This window comes from Cygnus olor, chromosome 14 (genome assembly GCF_009769625.2).
Source record: "Cygnus olor isolate bCygOlo1 chromosome 14, bCygOlo1.pri.v2, whole genome shotgun sequence".
Taxonomy (NCBI): domain Eukaryota; kingdom Metazoa; phylum Chordata; class Aves; order Anseriformes; family Anatidae; genus Cygnus; species Cygnus olor.
Genome location: NC_049182.1, coordinates 6,300,622 through 6,320,985, shown reverse-complemented (window position 1 = coordinate 6,320,985; position 20,364 = coordinate 6,300,622). Strand labels below are relative to the sequence as shown.

At 48.8% G+C, this 20,364-nt stretch overlaps 1 protein-coding gene across 1 annotated transcript in view; it reads left to right on the top strand.

The window, feature by feature from the left end:
* Nucleotides 1–20,364, top strand: part of FAT2 (FAT atypical cadherin 2) — a 56,084-nt gene that overhangs the window by 10,488 nt on the left and 25,232 nt on the right. The window contains exons 2-9 of the mRNA XM_040573235.1: nt 1,986–5,271; nt 5,659–5,973; nt 12,489–12,550; nt 13,408–13,719; nt 14,303–14,513; nt 16,909–17,048; nt 18,498–18,773; nt 19,196–19,406. Coding sequence (XP_040429169.1) covers nt 2,007–5,271; nt 5,659–5,973; nt 12,489–12,550; nt 13,408–13,719; nt 14,303–14,513; nt 16,909–17,048; nt 18,498–18,773; nt 19,196–19,406 — 4,792 coding nt within the window. The 5' untranslated portion in view covers nt 1,986–2,006. The remainder of the gene's footprint in view (nt 1–1,985; nt 5,272–5,658; nt 5,974–12,488; nt 12,551–13,407; nt 13,720–14,302; nt 14,514–16,908; nt 17,049–18,497; nt 18,774–19,195; nt 19,407–20,364) is intronic.

The following is a 20,364-nucleotide window of genomic DNA, read 5'->3' as shown; positions in this document are numbered from 1 at the left end:
AGCCCAGATACAAAGCGATCGGCTTCATTAATTCTTCTGCTCATGGAACAACACTGTATTTTTGTTGCTGTTTTATCCTGCTTATTCCACTCTGAATTCTATGTGACTTTTCCTGCTCCCCAGTCCTAGCAGACACGCGCACATGCAGCATGCATACACCTTCTTTCCAGGTTCAGTAGTTGAAAATGTTGGAAGGGAGCAGCTCTAGGCAAGTCCCTACATGCTGCAAAACTTTTAAGCGCGGTTAAGTAACGAGCAGATCTTTTAAGAACATGGTTTTCAACTCCTCAGAAGGAACAGCGTGCCTTTCTGGATGAGCTAGCACTGTCCTCCACGGTTTTCTTCATATGCTGTGCATTTGTGACTGTGCTGTATTTCCTATAAGTGAAATGATGTCATCACAAAAATGAGTCTGAGTTTTTTTCACTTATGGCAAATCCAAATGGCATTAACTCATCTGAAACTCTGATATTTTCCTAGAGACAAAGGCTTCAACTCAGCTTGAGACCATTTGTTGCAAATGAATGGCCACAGCAGGGAGATTGCTGGATGATTGGCACCTGCTTACTAAGGAAAATGTGATTGGAAGGGAGCATCAAATTTACGGCTTTGTATTTATCAGTAATTAGCTATCTCAGTGAGAGAATATGACACAGATTGCTAGTTAGGCTCCAATAATTTGTTCCTAACATTCGACTTGACTTATAAACTAAACTAGTTCTGGCTTTTAAAGAGATGAGTCTTGAAAAAGTGTCTGGAAAAACAAGTCTTCCCTGTTTCAATTAGGAATGTGCCAAATGACTGGCAGGTACTTGATATATAATTTAAATTTAAAAGAGGAAGAAACAGTTCTAGATAAAGATCTTCAGGGATATCTAGGGGAAATATATGCACCTATATTTAGCTCATCCCTGGCTTCAACCCCTAAATGCACACACAGCAGCACGCACTTAGCTTTTGAAAAGAACAGGCCTTGATCCTTTAACAAGCCCTGCAAAGCTCACTAATAAAGTTACAACCTTGTTAATCATGGATGTGCTCCCTGGTTCCTTCTGTGACATCAAACTCACGTCTTTGATACTCCATATTCACAGAGATAAATCACGAAACCACAGACTTTCACAAGTTGTTAGAGAAGGAAGCTGATGGCGGGTGGTCATGGATGACGGGAATCCCGACCCTGGGGCTTTGCCATGAGAAGGAGGAACCAGGGAAATTACTCAGCAACTGACGGAGCCATGGTGAAAGTGTCTTGCTAGAAAGCTGCTCTTTCAAGCAACGCAGATGTTCCAACCAGAGACAGATCTAAGAATTAGAAAAAGGTTTTGGTAATTGTGATACAACTTGACTATGAGCTCAATTAGAGTGGGCAAAAAGGCCTCATATTATAGGGCTGGCTGTTAAGAAGGAATTTGTACAATGTAGCAGGGCATCTCTACTGGGAAAGGAGGAAAGATTGCTGTAGGAGGAAAAAAGGAAAGGAAGCCACAGGGAGAGACATCAAGTCACAGTTGGTGTGTTGGCTCTTGAAAATATTTTGCAAGAACTTGTGTGGAGAGAGAAGTTAAGATGTAGAAGGGAAGATGGAGAAACAGATTGGAGGTGAGGTTTGGGTTGGGGCTGGGCAGTTCAAATATGCTGTTTGACTAGGGAAAAGGCAGAACTGAAGCGGGGTAGAAACGATATGCAGAATAGGAAGTCAGCTCGATCATGAGATTTCACAGAACATTTCACATGGCATTTCACATTTTTACTAAGAGGGCAAAAACTTAAGGAGAGAAAGTGAAAAGTCCTGGGGGGGACAGAACTCTCACTGGGACAGAGGCAAAAAAAGAACTGAGCTACCAACCATGCTGGCAAAAATCAGGGTAGAGAGAGTACAGAGGTGAAGACTGAGACTTTTTCTCTAGCACACTGGCCTTAATAAAAACGTCTCTCTTCTATACTTGCCAGAATTACCCATGTTCTTCCTTTAACCTCTGCAGGACCTGAGGAGACACCACACCATGGAAATCATTACCAAGAGGCACTTCCTGAGTTTTGCTGTTTTACTGGTGCACTGCACGGTCCGTGAGGCAAGCTGTGAGAAAGGCAACACTTCCCCTCTGCACTTCACCCACTTCTTCTACAATGCCACCATCTACGAGAATTCAGCTCCCAAGACCTACGTGGAGAGTTACGTCAAAATGGGGATTTACAAGACAGATCCCGAGTGGGACATCAGATACAGAATAGCCTCTGGGGACACCACTGGTCTCTTTAAAACAGAGGAGCACGTGATTGGGGATTTCTGCTTCTTGAGAATAAGAACCAGGAGCAGCAACACAGCACTTTTAAATCGGGAGGTCAAAGATAGTTATATGTTGATAATCAAAGCCACAGAGAGCACTTTTGCCTACGAAGCCTGGGCCAAAGTCTTGATCCATATTCTGGACAGAAATGACTTGAAACCTCTCTTTTCACCCCCCTCCTACAAAGTGTCCATCAGAGAAGACACTCCTCTGAAAACAGTGGTCAGCACGCTCAGCGCCACGGATGCTGATGCTGGCCAGAATGCGGAGTTCTATTACTCCCTCAACACCAAGTCGGACCTATTCACCGTCCACCCCACCACGGGAGCAGTTATGACCATGGGCAGGCTGAACAGCACCCATCGAGGCAGGCACCACCTGCAAGTTTTGGCTGTGGACAGAATGAGGAAGATCACAGAGGGGAATGGCTTTGGGAACCTGGCTAGTCTCATGATCCAAGTGGAGCCATCTGCCAGGAAACCCCCCTCTATCTCCACGGTGAAGGTGACGCCTCCTGACTCAGCTGAAGACTTTCTCTATGCAACCCTCTCTGTAGAAAGTGGTGACTCAGAAGCAGGAATAGATTCAGTTGACCTTGTGGATGGAGATCCAGGAAGGCATTTCAAAGTTATCACATCCTACTTTGGAAGCACGGAGTTCATGATTGTGTCAACCAAAGAGGTCAACTGGCTACTTTACCCCTTTGGTTTCAACCTCAGTCTGCAAGCCAAGGACAAGAGCAAACCACCACTTTTCTCCCCTGTTAGAGTTATACATATACCTCCTGCCAAGTATGTCTCTGCCAGATTTGAGAAAGAAGTGTACCGGGTCCAGCTCAGTGAATTTTCCCCAGCTGGAAGCCAAGTTGTTATGGTGAAGATTACACCAGTCTTCCCAAATCTTAAATATGTTTTGAGACCCACTCCTAACAGCACAAATTTTAAAATCAATCCTCGCACTGGACTGATAACTACTGTCAGAGCAATGGACTTCCATGAACAATCTCATTTTGAACTTGAAGTTACAACAACCAACAGCCATACATCCACAACTGTTTCCATTGACATCATTGACTGCAACAATCATGCGCCAAGTTTTAGTCAGTCTTCATACCATGGGGCCTTTGATGAGAACGTTCCTCCTGGTACTAGTGTCTTAACAGTAATGGCTACAGACGAAGATGAAGGAGACAACGGCTTTGTAACTTACACCATAGCCAACCAAAAATCAGTCCCTTTTGTCATCGACCTGTATTCTGGCATCATTTCCACCTCTAAGTCGATGGACTATGAGTTGATGCAGAGATGGTACCATCTGCGAGTGTGGGCATCAGATTGGGGCTCACCCTTCCGTCATGAAACGGAGGTGTACGTCTCCCTCGTGCTCAACAATGTCAACGACAACGCCCCTGTGTTTGAGAAGGCAAGCTGCAGTGGCAGCATCCCCCGGGATTTTCCTGTCGGGAACCCTGTGGCCACGGTCTCTGCAATCGACAGCGATGAGCTGCAGCATATCAAATACGAAATCAAGTCTGGCAATGAGTTACGGCATTTTGAATTGAATCCCATCTCTGGAGTAATATCCCTGAGAATATCTCTGAGAGATCTTCCCTCTGAACAGCCACTCTTCTACTCTTTGAAAATAACTGCAACAGACGGAGAGAACTATGCTTTGCCAACATCTGTAAATATCACTGTGGTCAGCCAAGGTCTCCCAGTCAAAATGCAGTGTGAGGAAACAGGAGTACTGAAGCAACTGACAGAGACAATCATACACTCCATTGAGTCTCAGTCTCAAGGCCATGGGCAGGATGATGAAACTTCTCTGAACTTGCACCTTATAAACCATAATGCTCCCAAATTTGATGACAGCTTTCCACGATCTATTGATATCATAGAGACTGTTCCCATCAACTCAACTATTGCAGACCTTTCAGCTGCTGATCCTGATACTGGTTTTAATGGGAAGCTGGTCTATGTGATCTCGGATGGAAATGATGACAGTTGCTTTACCATTGACCTGGAAACGGGTCTACTTCAAGTCCTCACTCCTTTAGATCATGAACGAACCAGCTTTTACATTCTTAACATTACTGTGTATGACCTTGGCACACCACAAAAATCATCTTGGAAACTGCTGGCTGTGAATGTGTTGGATACCAATGATAACACTCCTAAATTCCCACAGGGTGCCTACTGGGTGGTGGTACCTGAAAATGTAGCAACAGGGACAACAATAGCTCAGCTGAAAGCAGAAGATGCTGATACGGATGATAATGGGAGGGTAAAATATTCTCTGCTAACCCCCACTGACAAGTTTGCCATTAACAGTGTCACTGGAGAAGTGACAGTCACGGGTGCACTGGATAGAGAATCGTGGCCCTGCTACGTGCTGAAAATTGAAGCTAGAGACCAGCCCAAAACAGGCTACCAACTGTTCTCCGTTACAGATCTCACTGTGACTCTGGAGGATGTGAATGACAACACCCCGCAATGCCTCCCAGCCCTGAACAGCGTTAAGGTCCCAGAGGACCTGCCTGTAGGAACCATTCTCCTCTTTCTGGAGGCTTTTGACCCAGATGCTGGCTCTGGGGGAGAGGTGAGGTACAGCCTCATTAATGATGAGGAGATGATGTTTCATGTGGATAAGCTGACTGGGGCACTCCGGTTAGAGAAGGAGCTGGACTATGAGAAGAAGGACTCTTACAATCTAACCGTGCAGGTCAGTGACAGTGGGAAGCCCTTCTCTCGCTCTTCCCTCTGCCACCTGGAAGTGAACATCCTTGATGTCAACGAGAACTTGTACCCACCACGCTTTGCCTCCTTTGTCTTCAAAGGCTGGGTGCAGGAGAACAGCCCCGAGGGCACATCTGTGATGATGGTCACAGCAAAGGATATCGACAAGGGGAAAGATGGAGAGGTTCAGTATTTCCTCCGAGAGGGCACTGGCCTGTCCATCTTCCGCATTGAAAAGGACACAGGTAATGACATCTTGGTTTAAGGGTGCACCTCAAGGTCTTAAACCACGTGCTGTTTTGCTTTATTTTTTTACCCAATGCATTCAAATCCTCCCTCTTTGTGCAGGGATATACAACGTGCCTCCCTGTGTATGGGGAGGAACAAGCATGGCTTGTCTGCTCTCCCTCAAAATACCCAGACCTTTCCTTTCACTTTTGTACCGAATTACCCTCAGCACAAGCAAGCCCTCACCTTCCACACAATCTCACATCCATGCAAGGCTGGTGCCAAGGTTTGTAGCTGCAGCAAAAGCCAGGAGGCAGAGCAGAGACACAGACTGGTCTGGCATTAAGGGTAAAGTGGTCTGAGTGCCCTAGATCCCTCACAAGCCCTTCCTGTCATTCTTCTAGGCACCATCCGGACCATCGGACCACTCGACCGAGAAGGGACATCTCACTACTGGCTGACAGTGCTAGCTCTTGACCTGGGAACAGTTCCTCTGTCTTCTGTGACTGAAATCTATATTGAAGTCACTGATACCAATGACAACTCACCTCAGATGTCCAGGCCTGTTTTTTATGCCTCTGTGATGGAGAATTCCCCGCCAAACACATCGGTCCTTCAGCTCGATGCCTTAGACCCAGACTCCAGCTCAGAGGGAAAACTGACTTTTCATATTCTAACTGGAAATCCTCAAGGACTCTTCACCATTAACCTCATTACAGGTAAGACTGACCCGACTCGGCATTGGTTTTTGAGGCTTTCAAGTGCCCAAAGGATGTTTCATATTCAATATAAACAGCCCACAGAGCTGCACTGTCATGCCTTCCTTCTGCAGCAAAAGTCCCAGTCTCCAAATACACGGTGTGGGGAGGCTCACAGACAAAACCCTCAACCTGAAGGCTGCTATTTGCAGCCAGGTGGCTCTTAGAGCGACACAGATGTGCTGTTTTCAAAGTCCTGCACAGAGTGAAGGAGCTGCGTTTAATATTCCCCCTTATAAACAACTGGCCTACTGCACAGCCTGAGCCAAGAAACACCCTTCTGGAGGTGACTATTTGCTCCTGGGACAGAGCAGGGCAGGATTAATAAAAATGAATCCCACTGCATTCAAAAGCTCCACCCATCCTCTGGTACAATTAGCGTAGTTAGTACAGTAAGCCTCTTCTGCCATCTTCCTAGACTGTATCTTTCATCTGAGGATTAATTACCAGATCTTTCAGAGCCATCAAAAACCCACTGATGTTTGGTGTAAACAGCTTCCTCAAACTATCCCAGCAGTGCTGACACTGGGCCAGTCTGGCAAGGAAAGCTGCGCCGTGCCCTTCGCTCCATCAGCTCCTGCGAGGAGAGGGAAGGGAAGGCGCAGAGCCTCACTTTGGGAGAGGATTAATTGCATGACTTTGATCTCTTGTGGGTGATAAAAGCAGTTCACCTACTGCAGTGGGAGAGCAGCCTGCTCTCAGGTGGGAAAGGAGCTGGGTGTACAGAAAAAGGCTAGTGCAGCTCTCAGTTACATGTTCCCTGGTGGCTCTCTGGCAGCCCTCTACAGCTGGCTGGGAGGAGGGTGTTTAGAAAGTAATTGTTATGCTGAAACACTGAAATCCTTCTGGTTGCAAGAGATTCATAGGGTGTCTGTACGTGGCACCATGTGGATACAGCTGGAGATGTCAGCTGCACCTCTGCCACCCCAGCTGCAGCTGCCTCCAGTCAGAAGTCTTTTAGCCAGGTCAGGGCATTGCTCTGTATCCGACCTTCCCACATAGCCCAAATAAATGTGCACAACTCAGCCCCATGGACAGCTTGCACAAGTGCTGGGTTCCTGCTTGCACCCATCACCCTGCAGGAAATCCAGCCTTCTCCATGCTCTTAGCAAGGGAAACTTTCACCCTGGTGTGAGCACAGCCCCACAAAGCCATGCTCCAAAGCTGCTGTGTTTTATGAAAAGACGAGCGGCACTGGCAAAATTTGAATATCTGCTAATGCGATGCCTCACCTCTAAGCCAACCCTTTAATTCCCATTTTAGACAAAAAAAGCTCTGTCAGGTGTGAGTCACCTCCCATCCATCTCTCTCTACAGTCAGGTAATTTGCATGTGAAGAGTGATACGTTTGTCAGTCCCATAAGAAACTCAGGAGCTGATGTTATCTCTTGGCCAGTTGCTGGAGGTCTCTTCTTTAAACCCTGAGCTTGGAGGTTGTTTAAGGACCTGCTTCCAAGCCTGATGAGGATTCAGTTTTCCTTTTCTTCGCATGAGTGTTATCCAAAAGAACAAATGATTACCTGCAAACATTGGCATAAACTGAGCAGTTTATATCCTTGTGCTTACAGTATCTAAAGAGAAGTCATCTGCTGCTACTGCCAGAAAAAATATCACAGCTTGTCTAAAGTTCTGAGCTGCAGGCAGCTTATTGGAACCCCTGTGATATTTTCGTTTTGCAGATAAGGACATGCTAGTTGCTCCATTAAGTAGAATAAAAAATACAGTCTTTGGTCTCGGCCTGGTAGTGCAGTGTTGGCAGATGAACTGCTGGTGCTTCGGTTTCTGGTCACTCGTATCAGTGCAGGGTTGCATTCAAAATACAGTCGTCCTAGTGAAGTGCTAATCAAAGGACTTACTTTTAAACGGGAGAAAAGAGAAAGCACTGCAAGTATCTGAGCACTGCAGTGCTGCTAGAGCACTGGGGTTTATTCTGGAATATTAGTTAGGACATACCTTTTGTTGTTCAAATGCAATAAATGCATCTCTTCCCTTATTAGCTAGAGGAAACCATCATGAAGAGACCCGTTAGCATCTCAGCTCCTGAGATGGCAGAGGTCTGTATGACCCAGCTTGCCAATGGTGAAGCACAGGAGAGCCAGTGGTCAGCTTGGCAGCACCCCGCTCCCCTGGGCAGGGCTGTCCCTGTAGGAGCCCCTTGGCAAAGAGAGAGGGGAGGAAACTTGTTCTCATCGTGCGCGATGAGGGAATTAAGGACCCGACTGACTCCTGCAACAGGCATGTCTACACCCGGAATAACCCTGCAGAATAGCCCTGGATAATTGTTGAGGGCATGATGCCACACTGCTGCAAGTAACCTATTTTTGCTCCTGGAGCCAGCTCGTTCTGCGTTTGATGAAGTATCCCAAGAGGAGGGTGGGCTGACCAGTGGAGACAGACCCAGCAGGGCCCCTCGACTTCTCCTCCTGGGGCCTTGGCAGGAGACAAAAACAGCCACGACAACTGTCCTCAGCAGGGCTGGGCTCCTCCAGCAGCCCTGAACCACCACAGAAGGGCTCTAAGCTCTTCCAGCTCTCAGTTCCCTCAAGAGGGTGGAGAAAAAGAGGGAAAATAAATGAAAGGCTAATGAGAAGAGGGAATAAAACTGCGCAGCGAGATGAAAGCTTTCTGCCATGGGCGATGGAATCTCTCCAGCCCAGCCTGGCAGATGGTGCAGAGAGGCTTTTATGGGAGACAGATAGAGAGATAGAGAGATAGATGGAGAGATGGAGAGAGAGTTGGGTTTGGGGTATTTTGCTGGAAAAGTTTTCAGCTTGTTTTGTGCTGGGTTTGAGTCCCTGATGCGAAGCAGCAAGTTCCAGTCCAAACAGGACTGGGAGGAATGAGGAGACTGTGTCAGGAAGAGTCAGGATGAAGCCATTTCTCCTGCTGAAAGGCTGTCTGGAGAACCCTTTTGCCTTGGACTATTCATCTCCAGCTCCTACCTATTGCTCGTTCTGGTGTTTCTCCTGCTGTGTCAGTGTCCCCAGGCTTCCCATGGATGCCTGTTGTTGTCTGCATTGCTCTCCGTGGAAGAGCACCCCGACACAGCCCTGAATGTGAGGGCTGGCTGCACTGCTGCTGCCTGAGCAATGTACCACAGCTCCAGTGCACATGGAGCAGTGCAAAGCCAGCTCGGAACAAAAGGGGAGGTGATAGGAAGAGAAGAGAGAGTGTGGAATGGAAACAAGAGTGGGACAAGGAAAAGAGGATTTCAGGGGAACAGCCTCTTCCCCTCCCCAGCTCCTGTGAAAGCCCTGTTGCTTAAAAACCTGATCCTGGCTATTTTAACTATTTCAGATTTTCCCCCCTGCAGCCAGGGCGGGGGGCCAGCAACCTCCACCCCAGCTCTGCTCTTGCCAGCAGAAGTTATTACTCTTTTTTGTTCCCTGACAACAACACACTGTTAATTTTGCTGCTCCTGTTCCAACACGACCAGCTTTCCTCTCTCCCCTTTCCAGGCAGTGAGCGGGAGAATCGCAGACAATCTTTCCCATTGCTGCATGTAGATAGGTGCTAGGGCAGGGCTTGAGCCTAGCTGCATGTAAACAGCAGAAAGGATTGTTTCTGGACCTCCAGGTGAGCACTGAGCTCAGGTAGTTGGCCAAGTGCAGTCAGGACCTTCAGCAGTTTTGTTCAGCCACCAGAGGACCCAGCAGAAACCTTTGGGGCCATCTACGTGAGCACAGATAGGACACCCACTCTGGCTGCAGCACTCCAGCGGGGCAGGGATTGTGCTGATAACACACACGTGCACACACCAGAACACTCTCATTAAAAACTGAAGGGCACTTCCCAGGTCCTTGCAAGTGGCAGCAGGAAGAAGGGAGGAACTGTTTCCCCAGGCCACAAAAGCTGACAGCAGTTTTCCTTAAATAATGGTTTCTACTTCCATTTGAGCCCTCCGGCCTCACAGGATGTACAACCAAGCAGCAACAAATAGAAATAAGCATTAATTCCAGCTGGCTTCTCTCAAGCACCACGTCTGATCCCCGTCTCCCTGTCTCTGGTTGCTTGGCTGCCACGGGAGCACCACGGGCAGTTTGTGCATGGTGGCAGCGCTGTGCAGGAATGGGAGCGATGAACCCTTAACCACGAGGGGTTTCAGACCTCATGGCAGAGCTGCATCCGCCTCTGGGGAGCAACTGGGAGCCGTGACTGGGCATGGGGTGTGGGACAGAGGGAGTTTGGCCAGGGTCAGGAGGAGAAGCCAACCCTTTGACTTGTGATCACCAGATAGGAAGCTAAACCCCAAAATGCTGACGGGGTTATGGCACAGGTACGTGATGGAGAGCAGAGACGGCTCTTGCTTCCCAGCAGATCTGAGCATCTTACATAGACATTCAGAATAACCATTAAGTCCCAGTCCATCTGCCATCGCAGTCCTTCTCCAGCTGTAAGAATCTCAGCTATGATCCTGTTTCTTTCATTTTTATTGTTAGGTCGCAGAAGAATTTCAGGGTGTGGCCAGGCAGATCCAAATAATCTCTTTAGAGTGGTTTAAGTTACCTTCCATCAGCTGGCATGCAGTAACCAAGTGCACACTTGGTATCAGTCTGTTGCAACTGAATTTTGCAATCGGATAGACTGGAAGTGTCCGCAGTGTCCCCACAGGTACTGGGTGGCTCCATTGGCAATATCCAGCTACATGCCCTATGGACCTGTTAGGCCAAAATCATGAATCATTCCCTGAAGTTGCTGAGTTTCAGACTTCGCTCCCTGCCCTCTCCAGCCTCTTGGCAATGCGGACTGGAGCATCACAGATCTCAGCAAACCGCTGCTGCAATTCCCTGTTTAGACCCCTACTAAGAGAATATTTCCATGCATATCGAGATTTTTGCTCCTGTTGGAGCCCTACCGCCTCCCACGAGCCTGGGAAGAATTCAAGATCTCCCCAGCCAGGGTGTTCCCAGGCCACTGCCGAGTCCTCGTCACCTGCCGAGATGTCAGAAGGAAGATTAGAGAGAAAAAAATCCGTGACATACGTGCAAACAGAGCCTTTCAAATCTTCTTGTCATAGCACATTAAGTGTTGATTTATGATTGTAAAGGCATCAAATAAATTTGGTTTGGTGCAGTGCCTGGTGCCAAACATGAATAATTTGAGAGAACAAGTGGAAACAGTTAATGATAGTCTTGTTCCAAGCAGCTGCTCCGCGCTCCCTCCTTCAGCTGCCCAGTGTTTCCTGCAGCCGTTTGAAATGTTCTCCTGCCCATCATGCTTAAACAGCAATACACCAAAGAACTACGATACTCTTAACAATACTATTAATTAAAACTTCTTGGGTTTGGGCCAAAAATGAGAGCTGAGAGGGGTTCACGCCACTCTGATCTGTAAGCTCTTCAGGATGCACAAGCGCACGAGCTCACACCACTGCAAGTGCACACTGCCTCCCATGCAAAGCATTTCCCAGCAGCAAGGGTCTGCATCACTGCTGGTGCTTGCCAGGAGAATTCACCCTGCTTTTTATTTGTGTGAGGAAGCAGGGCTTCCCTGAGTGAAGAACAAATACCACGGAACAGCAGGAGGTGCAGGGAACAGACAAAAATACTCACGGGGGTCTGGCTTGAGGACCGTCAGAAAATCATGTGTTAAATACACAGTTTCCGTCATCTGTAAAGTAACTGTGAACATGCTGTAGAGCTGCTTTTCACCAAAGGTAAAGAGTCAAGGCATGTGGTAAGAACTATTATCAGACAAGACATGGAAACTCAAACCTCAGCTCTTTCCTTTCCACACTTTTGTCTACTCAGCTTAGGCCAAAAAAAAGCAATTATGATGATTTTCATTTAAACTCTATTTTATAAAAGCCGTATTTTCCCTCCTGCATCCAACCTATTCCCTGCAGTTAAACAATATTTATTTTTTAGAAATCCCTCAAATCTTGCAGGTGTTAGGGGATTGACCCCATCTCTCAGCAAGGGTTAAATAATGCACCGACATTATTATCAACAATGTACCTTATTTTTAGCCTCAATGCATTTGTTCTAGCGGTAGAAGAGAGGGTATTTCCCAAGACAGACGGCAGAGTTTTGTCAAAACACTGTAAATTACAACGAGCAAGGTTCAACATGGGGAAAATAGGAGTTGAGACATGTTAAGAGGCCGAACTTGTGCCAGTGCACACAGAACGTTTCTTACTTAGAGGCATAAGAAAGGTTTTGTTTTCACCGTCCTGCAGCCTTTCTCACCAAGTGCCTCACCACAAGGTCTTCACAGCCCTTGGCTGAGGTGGGCATCTGGTGGGTGACCCATCCCTCGGGGTCCCTGCAGTCAGAGGAGGGAGAGCAGCCCCTCCACCCTGCGCGTTGCAGTAGGCAGATGCTTTCTGCAGGTACCCATTGTTCTCCTCTGGTCCCAACGGGAGCAGGGGACAGCTCTGATGGGCAGGCTCGTGCTGGGCACATGGGGATTTGATCAGCCCTTATTCTCCTTGGAAGCTGAGTCTTGAAGCTCAAAGGTGTTTTTTTTCCTTGGCAGGTCTGATTTCTACGACTTCGCGGCAGCTGGATCGAGAATACAAGGCTGAACATATCCTAGAGGTGGGTAATGATGATTGTAATTAGCTTTACTTACTTACAAGTGTATTAAGTCCTCAAAGAACTTTCTTTGCAAGTTGGAGCACAGAGAAAGAATCTCATCCCATCAGCTCCCAACTGCTGGGAAACTTAATTAAATGGTGTGCATTGCCCTAAGAGACAGCTGCAGCAGGACTGCAGGGTTTATTATTTCCTTGCTGAAGACTGGAGCAAAAGGCCTGTTCTGGAAGCTGTGGGAATGTAGGAAGAGGGCTGGAATTGTCCTCTAGCAGGATGGATAATAAATTGCCAAAGAAAGAGGAATCCACCGTCATTTATCTTGTACCGAATATCATTCTGTAGCTTTGCACTGCCTGCCCTCATCCCTAGCTGCTCCAAGCTATATGTATTTACATTATAGGGATCTCAGGCTGTTTCAGTCTGTCAGGGTGATTGAGGATAAAACATTTCTGTCTGCAGTGCAACAAGCTGGGAGCATGCACAGGCACAGCGAAGCGAGGGTGGGCAATAACTTGCTCAGCCATTGCAATACAGGCTGAGCTTTTCGGTTGTGTGTCCCCTAATGACAACAGCCTGACCTAGCAGTGGGGTCTGCCCCACTGCCCTGCCCCACTGCAAAGCAGGAGCCCCACAGCACATGCCATCTACTTGCACAAGCCTTGCAAGGTACAGCCACCAGGTTTTACTCTGCGGAAAGGAGCAATGCCTCTGAAAACACTGAGGTACAAACGTAGATCCACATGGAAACCCTATCATCCTTCAGGACGAGGGAAATAGGTAACGTTCATTACCTTCAACCTGAAGGCTGGCAGCTCACAGCCCAGGTCACAATGAGCAGCTCTGTTTTTGCTTGCTGGCAGGTGGCTGTTTCCGATAATGGGGACCCAGCCCTGAAATCCACCAGCAGAGTCGTGATACAAGTCCTGGATGCCAACGACAGTCCCCCCACTTTCCCCCACAAGCTCTTCATGGTGCAGCTCCCCGAGAGAGAAGCCTCGGAGACACCACTGCCGGTCTACAGGCTGATTGCTTCAGACCGCGACCAGGGCCAGAACAGCCAGGTCACCTACACCATCGAGGAGGAAGAGGAGGGGATATTCACCATCAACCCCACAACTGGCATGGTGTTCTCCAGGAAGGCTTTTCCTGCGTCTGAATACAACATACTGACGGTGAGAGCAGAGGGAAACAGGGAGTGGGTGGAGAGGGAAGGGTGCAGAAACAGAAAAGATAAAAGAAGGAAAGAGGTGGATGAAATGCAGCAGTGGGAGGAGATCTTTTATGAGACAAGAGTGGGCTAGAGAGAGAGAAACCGGGAGGGAGGGCATGAGAGGTGATGCAGAAGGGAAGAAGCCATAAAAAATTGAGAAGTTTGAAGTGACTGTCCCATGCACTGTCAGAGATGGACATAATGATCCACAATCCCATCTGGATGTGGACCTGAACATGAACAGCCTTTGAGTTTCAGAATTAGGTCTCACCCATTTCTGTGGGTCTTCACAACAAGGCTTGTGATCCAGGCCTCTGCTGTGCATTCAGCTCAGCAGGCTTGTTTGATGGCCAAGAGGAGCTTGGGTCGCACGGCTCCACCTAGGCCAGAGCACGGCCTACTGGGACAAGATTTGTTCTGTGGGACTTTGGGTGCCTGAAATTCCCCGTGGGTGAGAGAAGCAGCTTCCCAGTGGGCTTTGACCACCCCAGTCAGCCCCAGTCAGCACATTGCCAAACCAGCCCTCACCCTGCATTTCCCGGCAGGTCAAGGCAACGGACGGCGGCAGCCCCCCGCTTTCCTCCCACGTGCGGCTTCACATCAGCTGGGTTGCCCGACCCGGCCCTTCCTCGGAGCCTCTGGCTTTCGACGAGCCCCACTTTAACTTTGCCGTCATGGAGACGGATCCCGTGAACCACATGGTGGGAGTGATCAGCATCGAGATGGGCCCCAGCCAAGTGTGGTTCAATATCACAGGTGAGGCATAGAAATTGCACAGACACAAGGGTGTCCGGAGCACTTGCCCCTCGGCTCCCTCGGCTTCCAGGGAAAGCTTTCTCACAGAAACCAAGAGGCTTGGGCTGCACTAGACAAAGCCAACTGTCCAAGGGCTCTGCTGCCAAGTGCAATTATCTAACACACTGTTTTAATGACATTCTGCGACTTACCAGTGTTGGAGGCGTTCTCTGATGTCTCCCGAAAGGCAGGGCATGCCAAACCCAGCTCCTCCTGGGAGTCGAGGGACATTGTAGGTTACGGTAAAGCACCCTGTGAGGATCCACGGTCTGGCTGGGTCCTGCAGACAGGCCCATCTCTGCCTGCCTGCAGAGCCCACGGTCCCACCAGGGAGCTGAGAAGGAAGGGTTCCTCAGGGAGCTGGTTGGACCTGCCTGGTGGGGCCATCGCTTCCACCTTGCAGCATCCCGGGGGTGACGTAGACATGAAACCAAAGTGGCTCTAGGGCCTCCTCTGAGACATGGGATGCCAGGGCAGAGGGGACGTGGGCTGTCACCCCCCGGGGACTCATCAGGCAGTGGGCGTGCAGAACTGGTCCTACAAACGAGGGCCAATTGTGCTCAGGTAATTTGGTGTTTTGAAGTGTTGCCCCAATCTGCCTCGCAAAGCCTCTTCCTGACACTGCCTGCAGGGCTAGCCCTCGTCAAACAAAGCCTTAATTGGGCGAGTGAATAGCTTTCTCCGTTAGAATGTCAGGGCAGGGATAATGGTGCATAAATACAATTAAGCAACGGGAGATACAATGCTGCAAGGAGCAGGCAGTATCAGCGCGAGGCTTATCTGGCAGCAGCAGTGCCTGCGTGGGTTTGCAGCATTAACGACGCCTTCCTCTGAACCTTATCCCATCCTGAACCTGCTGAGCACTCGCCTGTGTGCTCAATCTCGTCTTTGGTGGTCCCTGGTGCCCGAAGTGCCAGTCAGGGTGCTGTTGGTTTGTGTAGCAGGGGAAGAGGACAGGCCCTCATTTCAGCTCAGCGTCCCAGCAGCGGGCAGTCAGGCAGCTGAGGCGGAGATCTAGGAGCCCTCATCTCCTTGCTCAAAATCTTGCCTTTCCCAGTCCACAAGGGCTCTGTCACTGGGGTTGGTGGTGCTGGCAAAAACTCTCACAAAGCAGCATTTTAATGGCTCTCCTTTCCTGGACTTCCTCTTTCCCTTTGGCACCACGCAGAGGGAACCCTTCTGTCTTCTGTAAGGGAAAGGCATCTACGGGTCCCTCCCTTTTCCTCTGTCTCTGCTTCCTTCTGTCTCCTTCCCAGCAGGAAGGTGCTGCTACAGATGGCTGGCAACCCCTGCATTTCTCCCGCAAGGGAAGGTGTGTCATTTAACAGCCAGCCAACATTTTCCCAGCTGGAATGAGCATAAAACAGAATCCAGAGCACCTGGTAGCCAAGAATGGAGGAGCTGAGAGATGGGATACAATGGCAGAAAGCTGCTTCTATCTAGCCAAATCTCAGAACAACATAGTGGTGCTTCATCTGTGATGGAGAACTAGGAGGCCACCAGCAAGTGAGGCGTGTGAGCGGGGCTGCCACGCCAGGGCTGAGCAGGAGCAGCGTGAGGGGCAGCCTGCTGGTGCTGAGCTGCTTGGGCCATGGTTCCTGGCACTATGGGGCCATCTGGGATGGAGGCAGTGGGCTCTGCTCACCCTGCAAGCACCGTCTGCCTTCCCAACTGTTCCAGATCTGGGCTGCTTCAGGAGCTCGCAGGCTCCCAGCCATGGCAATGAAGATCACTGCTGGCATGCCCATGGTGTCACCTTGAAGTGGAGGCCAGCAGGAGCATTGTTCAGCCCTGCAGGCCCCTGGTCCATGTGATGCTGCACAGCTGGAGGCCTTGTGCAAATAAATCAATGCTCAAATGTGTCTGTTGCAAATCTAGCCAGGACATCATATGCATACGTGCATCCATTCTCCTCTCCTCCCCCTCATTTTCTCTGATTTCCCTCATCTTTCCTCTCATACTCCTTTGTCATCATGCCTGACTACCTCCTTGTCCGGCTTCTCCATGTCCTCCCTGTCTCTTGTGTCCATCCATCACATTTTGTATTGATTTTCCAGATCTGGGGGAAACATTGCCTATGGCACTGTCTCCAACTAGCTGAATGCCAAGGATGAATGCCTACACACCCCCATCCCAGGTGTACTGCCTGGCATGCCACGTATCTCTGTGGCTGGGCGTGAGCTTGGTGTGTGGTTTGTGTACGGTGTCTGGAGGGGAGATCCTCATCCTTCAGATCTCCAGGCAGCTCCTGGAATTCCTTTGCCATGCAGGTGCTTGTAGCTTGCTCCAGACAGAAATGTAGCTTTAACTCTCCCACCATTTCCTTTTTTTTTTTTTCATTTCTCTCTTATTTCAGGCGGCGATGATGACATGGATTTTGATATTGAAAAGAGTACAGGTAGTATGGTCATTGCAAGAGCCCTTGACGCAAGGAAGAAGTCAAGCTATAACCTGACAGTAGAAGTCACCGATGGGTCCACTACCATCAAAACTCAGGTAATCCTTTCTGCTTTAGTAGAAACCCCATCAAGAATGAGTATATGCCAAAGGGAATCTTTCTTCTGACTCCACTGATCAGGTGCCAGGTACAAGAATCTCATTACACCATGATCTATCATTACACAGTGACACAAGTCTTGCACAAGTCCCAGACTAAGATTTTTTTTATGTTATTGGAAACACAAACAGTCTAGGAAAGCCCCAACCTTTCCCGCTGATATATAGGGACACAGCTACACCACTGGCCAAGCTGGGATGTCAGTTCACACTCAGTCCTTAGCTCGCTCTCAGCTGCTCAGACCAAATTACAGCATGGCTGGAACAACATACTAAGACATAAGGTAAATGTGTGTGCAGCTAGGTCATGCTTGGGTCTGTGGGACCACAGCCTGGGACTCACTGCCTTGTGTAAACCCAGCACAGACACAGCTTCAGGAGGTGAGGTCAGGCCCTGCCCTGTGCTGCTCCAGCACATGGAGCCCTAACAGCGTAACAGCATGGAGCTGCCTGGGGCTGAGTGGGGCAAACGCAGAGGTGCTGTGTCCTCGGAGCTGCCACATGAAAACAAGAGCAGGTGAAAGGAGGCACGTTGCTCTCAGGCATGTCCCTGAGCCCCCGTTCCTGTGGCTGCTGAGGTTCACGTATCTTTAGCTACCCCCAGGAGGGGTGTTCAGGGCTTGATCTTTCACCAACCATTTTCTCCATAACTAAGATGCAGCCAAAAATGCAGCCCTCCCTACTGAGGAAGGCCTAGAACATGAGTCACCCAACAGTGACGCTTATCGTGGGAAATTGGCTGGGGAGATTTGTGGGGGATGATGAATGAGGAGCACTGCTGTTCCTGTGAAATGCAGTGCTAATGGAGAGCTATCTCAACTATCTTCAGGTATTGCTCCAAATAAACAAACAAAGCCCTGCCTTGCCTGGTGTGCATTCCCTGCCACCTTGCATCTTATCCCCAAGTTTATTTTGGCACTCAAGGCCCCTGGCAGATGTCAGGAAACCTGCTGGTGCAAAACACCCATAGCATGTTCAGGTTTGTTAAAGGAAACAAATTACTACACTTGCTTGGGACTTCCTCAGATGCAGTCAACAAGTCAGTATGGGGGTGAGGGACAGTCAGGGTATGAGACCAAACAGAAGAAACTAGGTGACTTTGCAACTAGGACTCAGGCAGGCCATTCTCAGAGGTTTGCTCTCAAAGCGGAAGATTTGTCTAAAAAGTGCAGATCATGAACTTTGATTTTGCATAGCTTCTCCACACACGTGAAGAAGGCACAGCAGGGGTTCCCAGTCACCATGGTCCAAGCGTTGGAGAGGCTGTGATGGTTACAGGGCTCAGAGCACTGGCCCACCCACGAGGGAATAGGAGCTGAGATTTTGCATGGCTCCATAAACCATGGCTCTCGAGGCTCTGCTGCCCTCACTGTGCTGTCTCCACAACAGGCCTTTATCCACGTGATTGACATCAACCAGCACCGTCCCCAGTTCCTGGAGAGCCATTACGAGGTGAGGATACCTGAAGATACCCCCTCGGGGAGGGAAATCCTTCAAGTCAGCGCAACAGACAAGGACAAAGGCAAGGGGCTCATCTACACCATTCATGGCAGCGTGGACCCCAAAAGCACAAGACTTTTCCAGCTGGATCCTAGCAGCGGGGCCCTCACAACAGCAGAAGGCTTCAGTTCCCAGCCCATGCCACAACACACCCTAACAGTGATGGTGAGTCCTAGCCAAACCCTGCCAAGTCCCTCAGCTTCACCAGGATATACGGGTTGGTGAAAAAAATCGGACTAGTTCAAGTCTTTGAAAGAGAATTTGCCTAGAGTGACAGGGAAGAGGAAAGCAGGGTGTTAAACTTTACTATATAAATCTAATGAACAACATAACGATGTAATGCGCCCTTCACCCAGCTACTTTCATCAGAGAGCCACTGGGTTCTTGTACCAGAAACACAAATAACCGTTAAATTTTGCTTTCAACTCCATGGTTGTGCTTTGGCTCTGAAACTTGCAGGAGGGGTTGGTATCAGTGAAACCCGTCAGCCTCTATAACAGTCCTGACAAAACAGTGGGAGCCCTGTGCACAGAAGACTGCCTGCTCCCTAAGTGTGACAGTACTTGCTCTTCCTCCCTGTCATCCAGGTACGGGACCAGGAGGTGCCCATCAAGAGGAACTTTGTTCGGGTCATCATCCATGTGGAGAACTGCAACCTTCACCCCCCGCAGTTCAGCACCATCCATTATGAATCAGAAGTGCTGGACTCAGCAGCGGTGGGCACAGAGGTTATACAAGTCAGAGCGCTCGATCAGGACCAAGGAGCCAATGCCGAAATCCACTACTCTCTTCAGGCAGGTGAGAGCCATGCAGCAAGGCACTTTGGGCTATGAGCATGCCTCTGCTTCCGTGCTGTAGCGGGTGGCCAGCCAGCCGTCCAGCTTTCTCTAGTTGTTGCAAAGAACAGCAAATGGCTGCCCATTTCTAAACTCTCATTCCCTTCCTATCCAGAGAAAATCTAGAGCAAGCAAGTAATTTCCATGTTATGGAATGTTAGCATCTTTCCTTAGGAAGACAGTTCATTGTTGGGTCACTGATCTATGGTAAAATATGACCAGATAAGTTAGAACAACTTAAAATCTGATCTTCCCATCCATGAGAATGGAGTGAGGGATCACTGTCCAGTAGTTAGGCAAAATTACTCACTTTGCACAACTGCTGTCATCAATTCCACCAGTTCTACCAAGAAATACATCTTCAGGAAAGGGGAGCAGCCTCTCAGCATTGACTGATGGTCTTTTAGGGTCATATAAGCTCAGAGGACAAGTATTTTGTCATTCACTCTAAAGGTTAAAACTTAAATACTTGTGGCTGTGCCACACTGCCTATTTAGCAGGCAAATTCTTTGCAGAAGATAAACCATCCGCCGCTCCATCTTTCTCACTGCAATTGAGATCAAGGACTGGGGAATTTAATTGCTCCTGAAGTATTGGTAATTATAAGCATGACAGGGCTTGAAGCAACTAGTACCGTCTGTGCTACCATGTTCTGCACACAAGGCAGAAGTTTCAAGCACATGCTCTGGCACCACTAAATATGCTCAAATCAGAACAGTGTTTATTCTCTAATTTACATTTTGATTGATTTAAATGTTAGCCCATAGATCTCAATGAGTTCATTGTTCTTAGAATGAAAATTATTTAGAAATTAATGAAGAAGATTATTGTCTCTCAATTAAAGAAACAGATGTTAATTAGGTCTGAAATTAGGAGCATCTGTAGAAAAGAGGCACAGAAAACCTAGAGCAAGAGGGTGT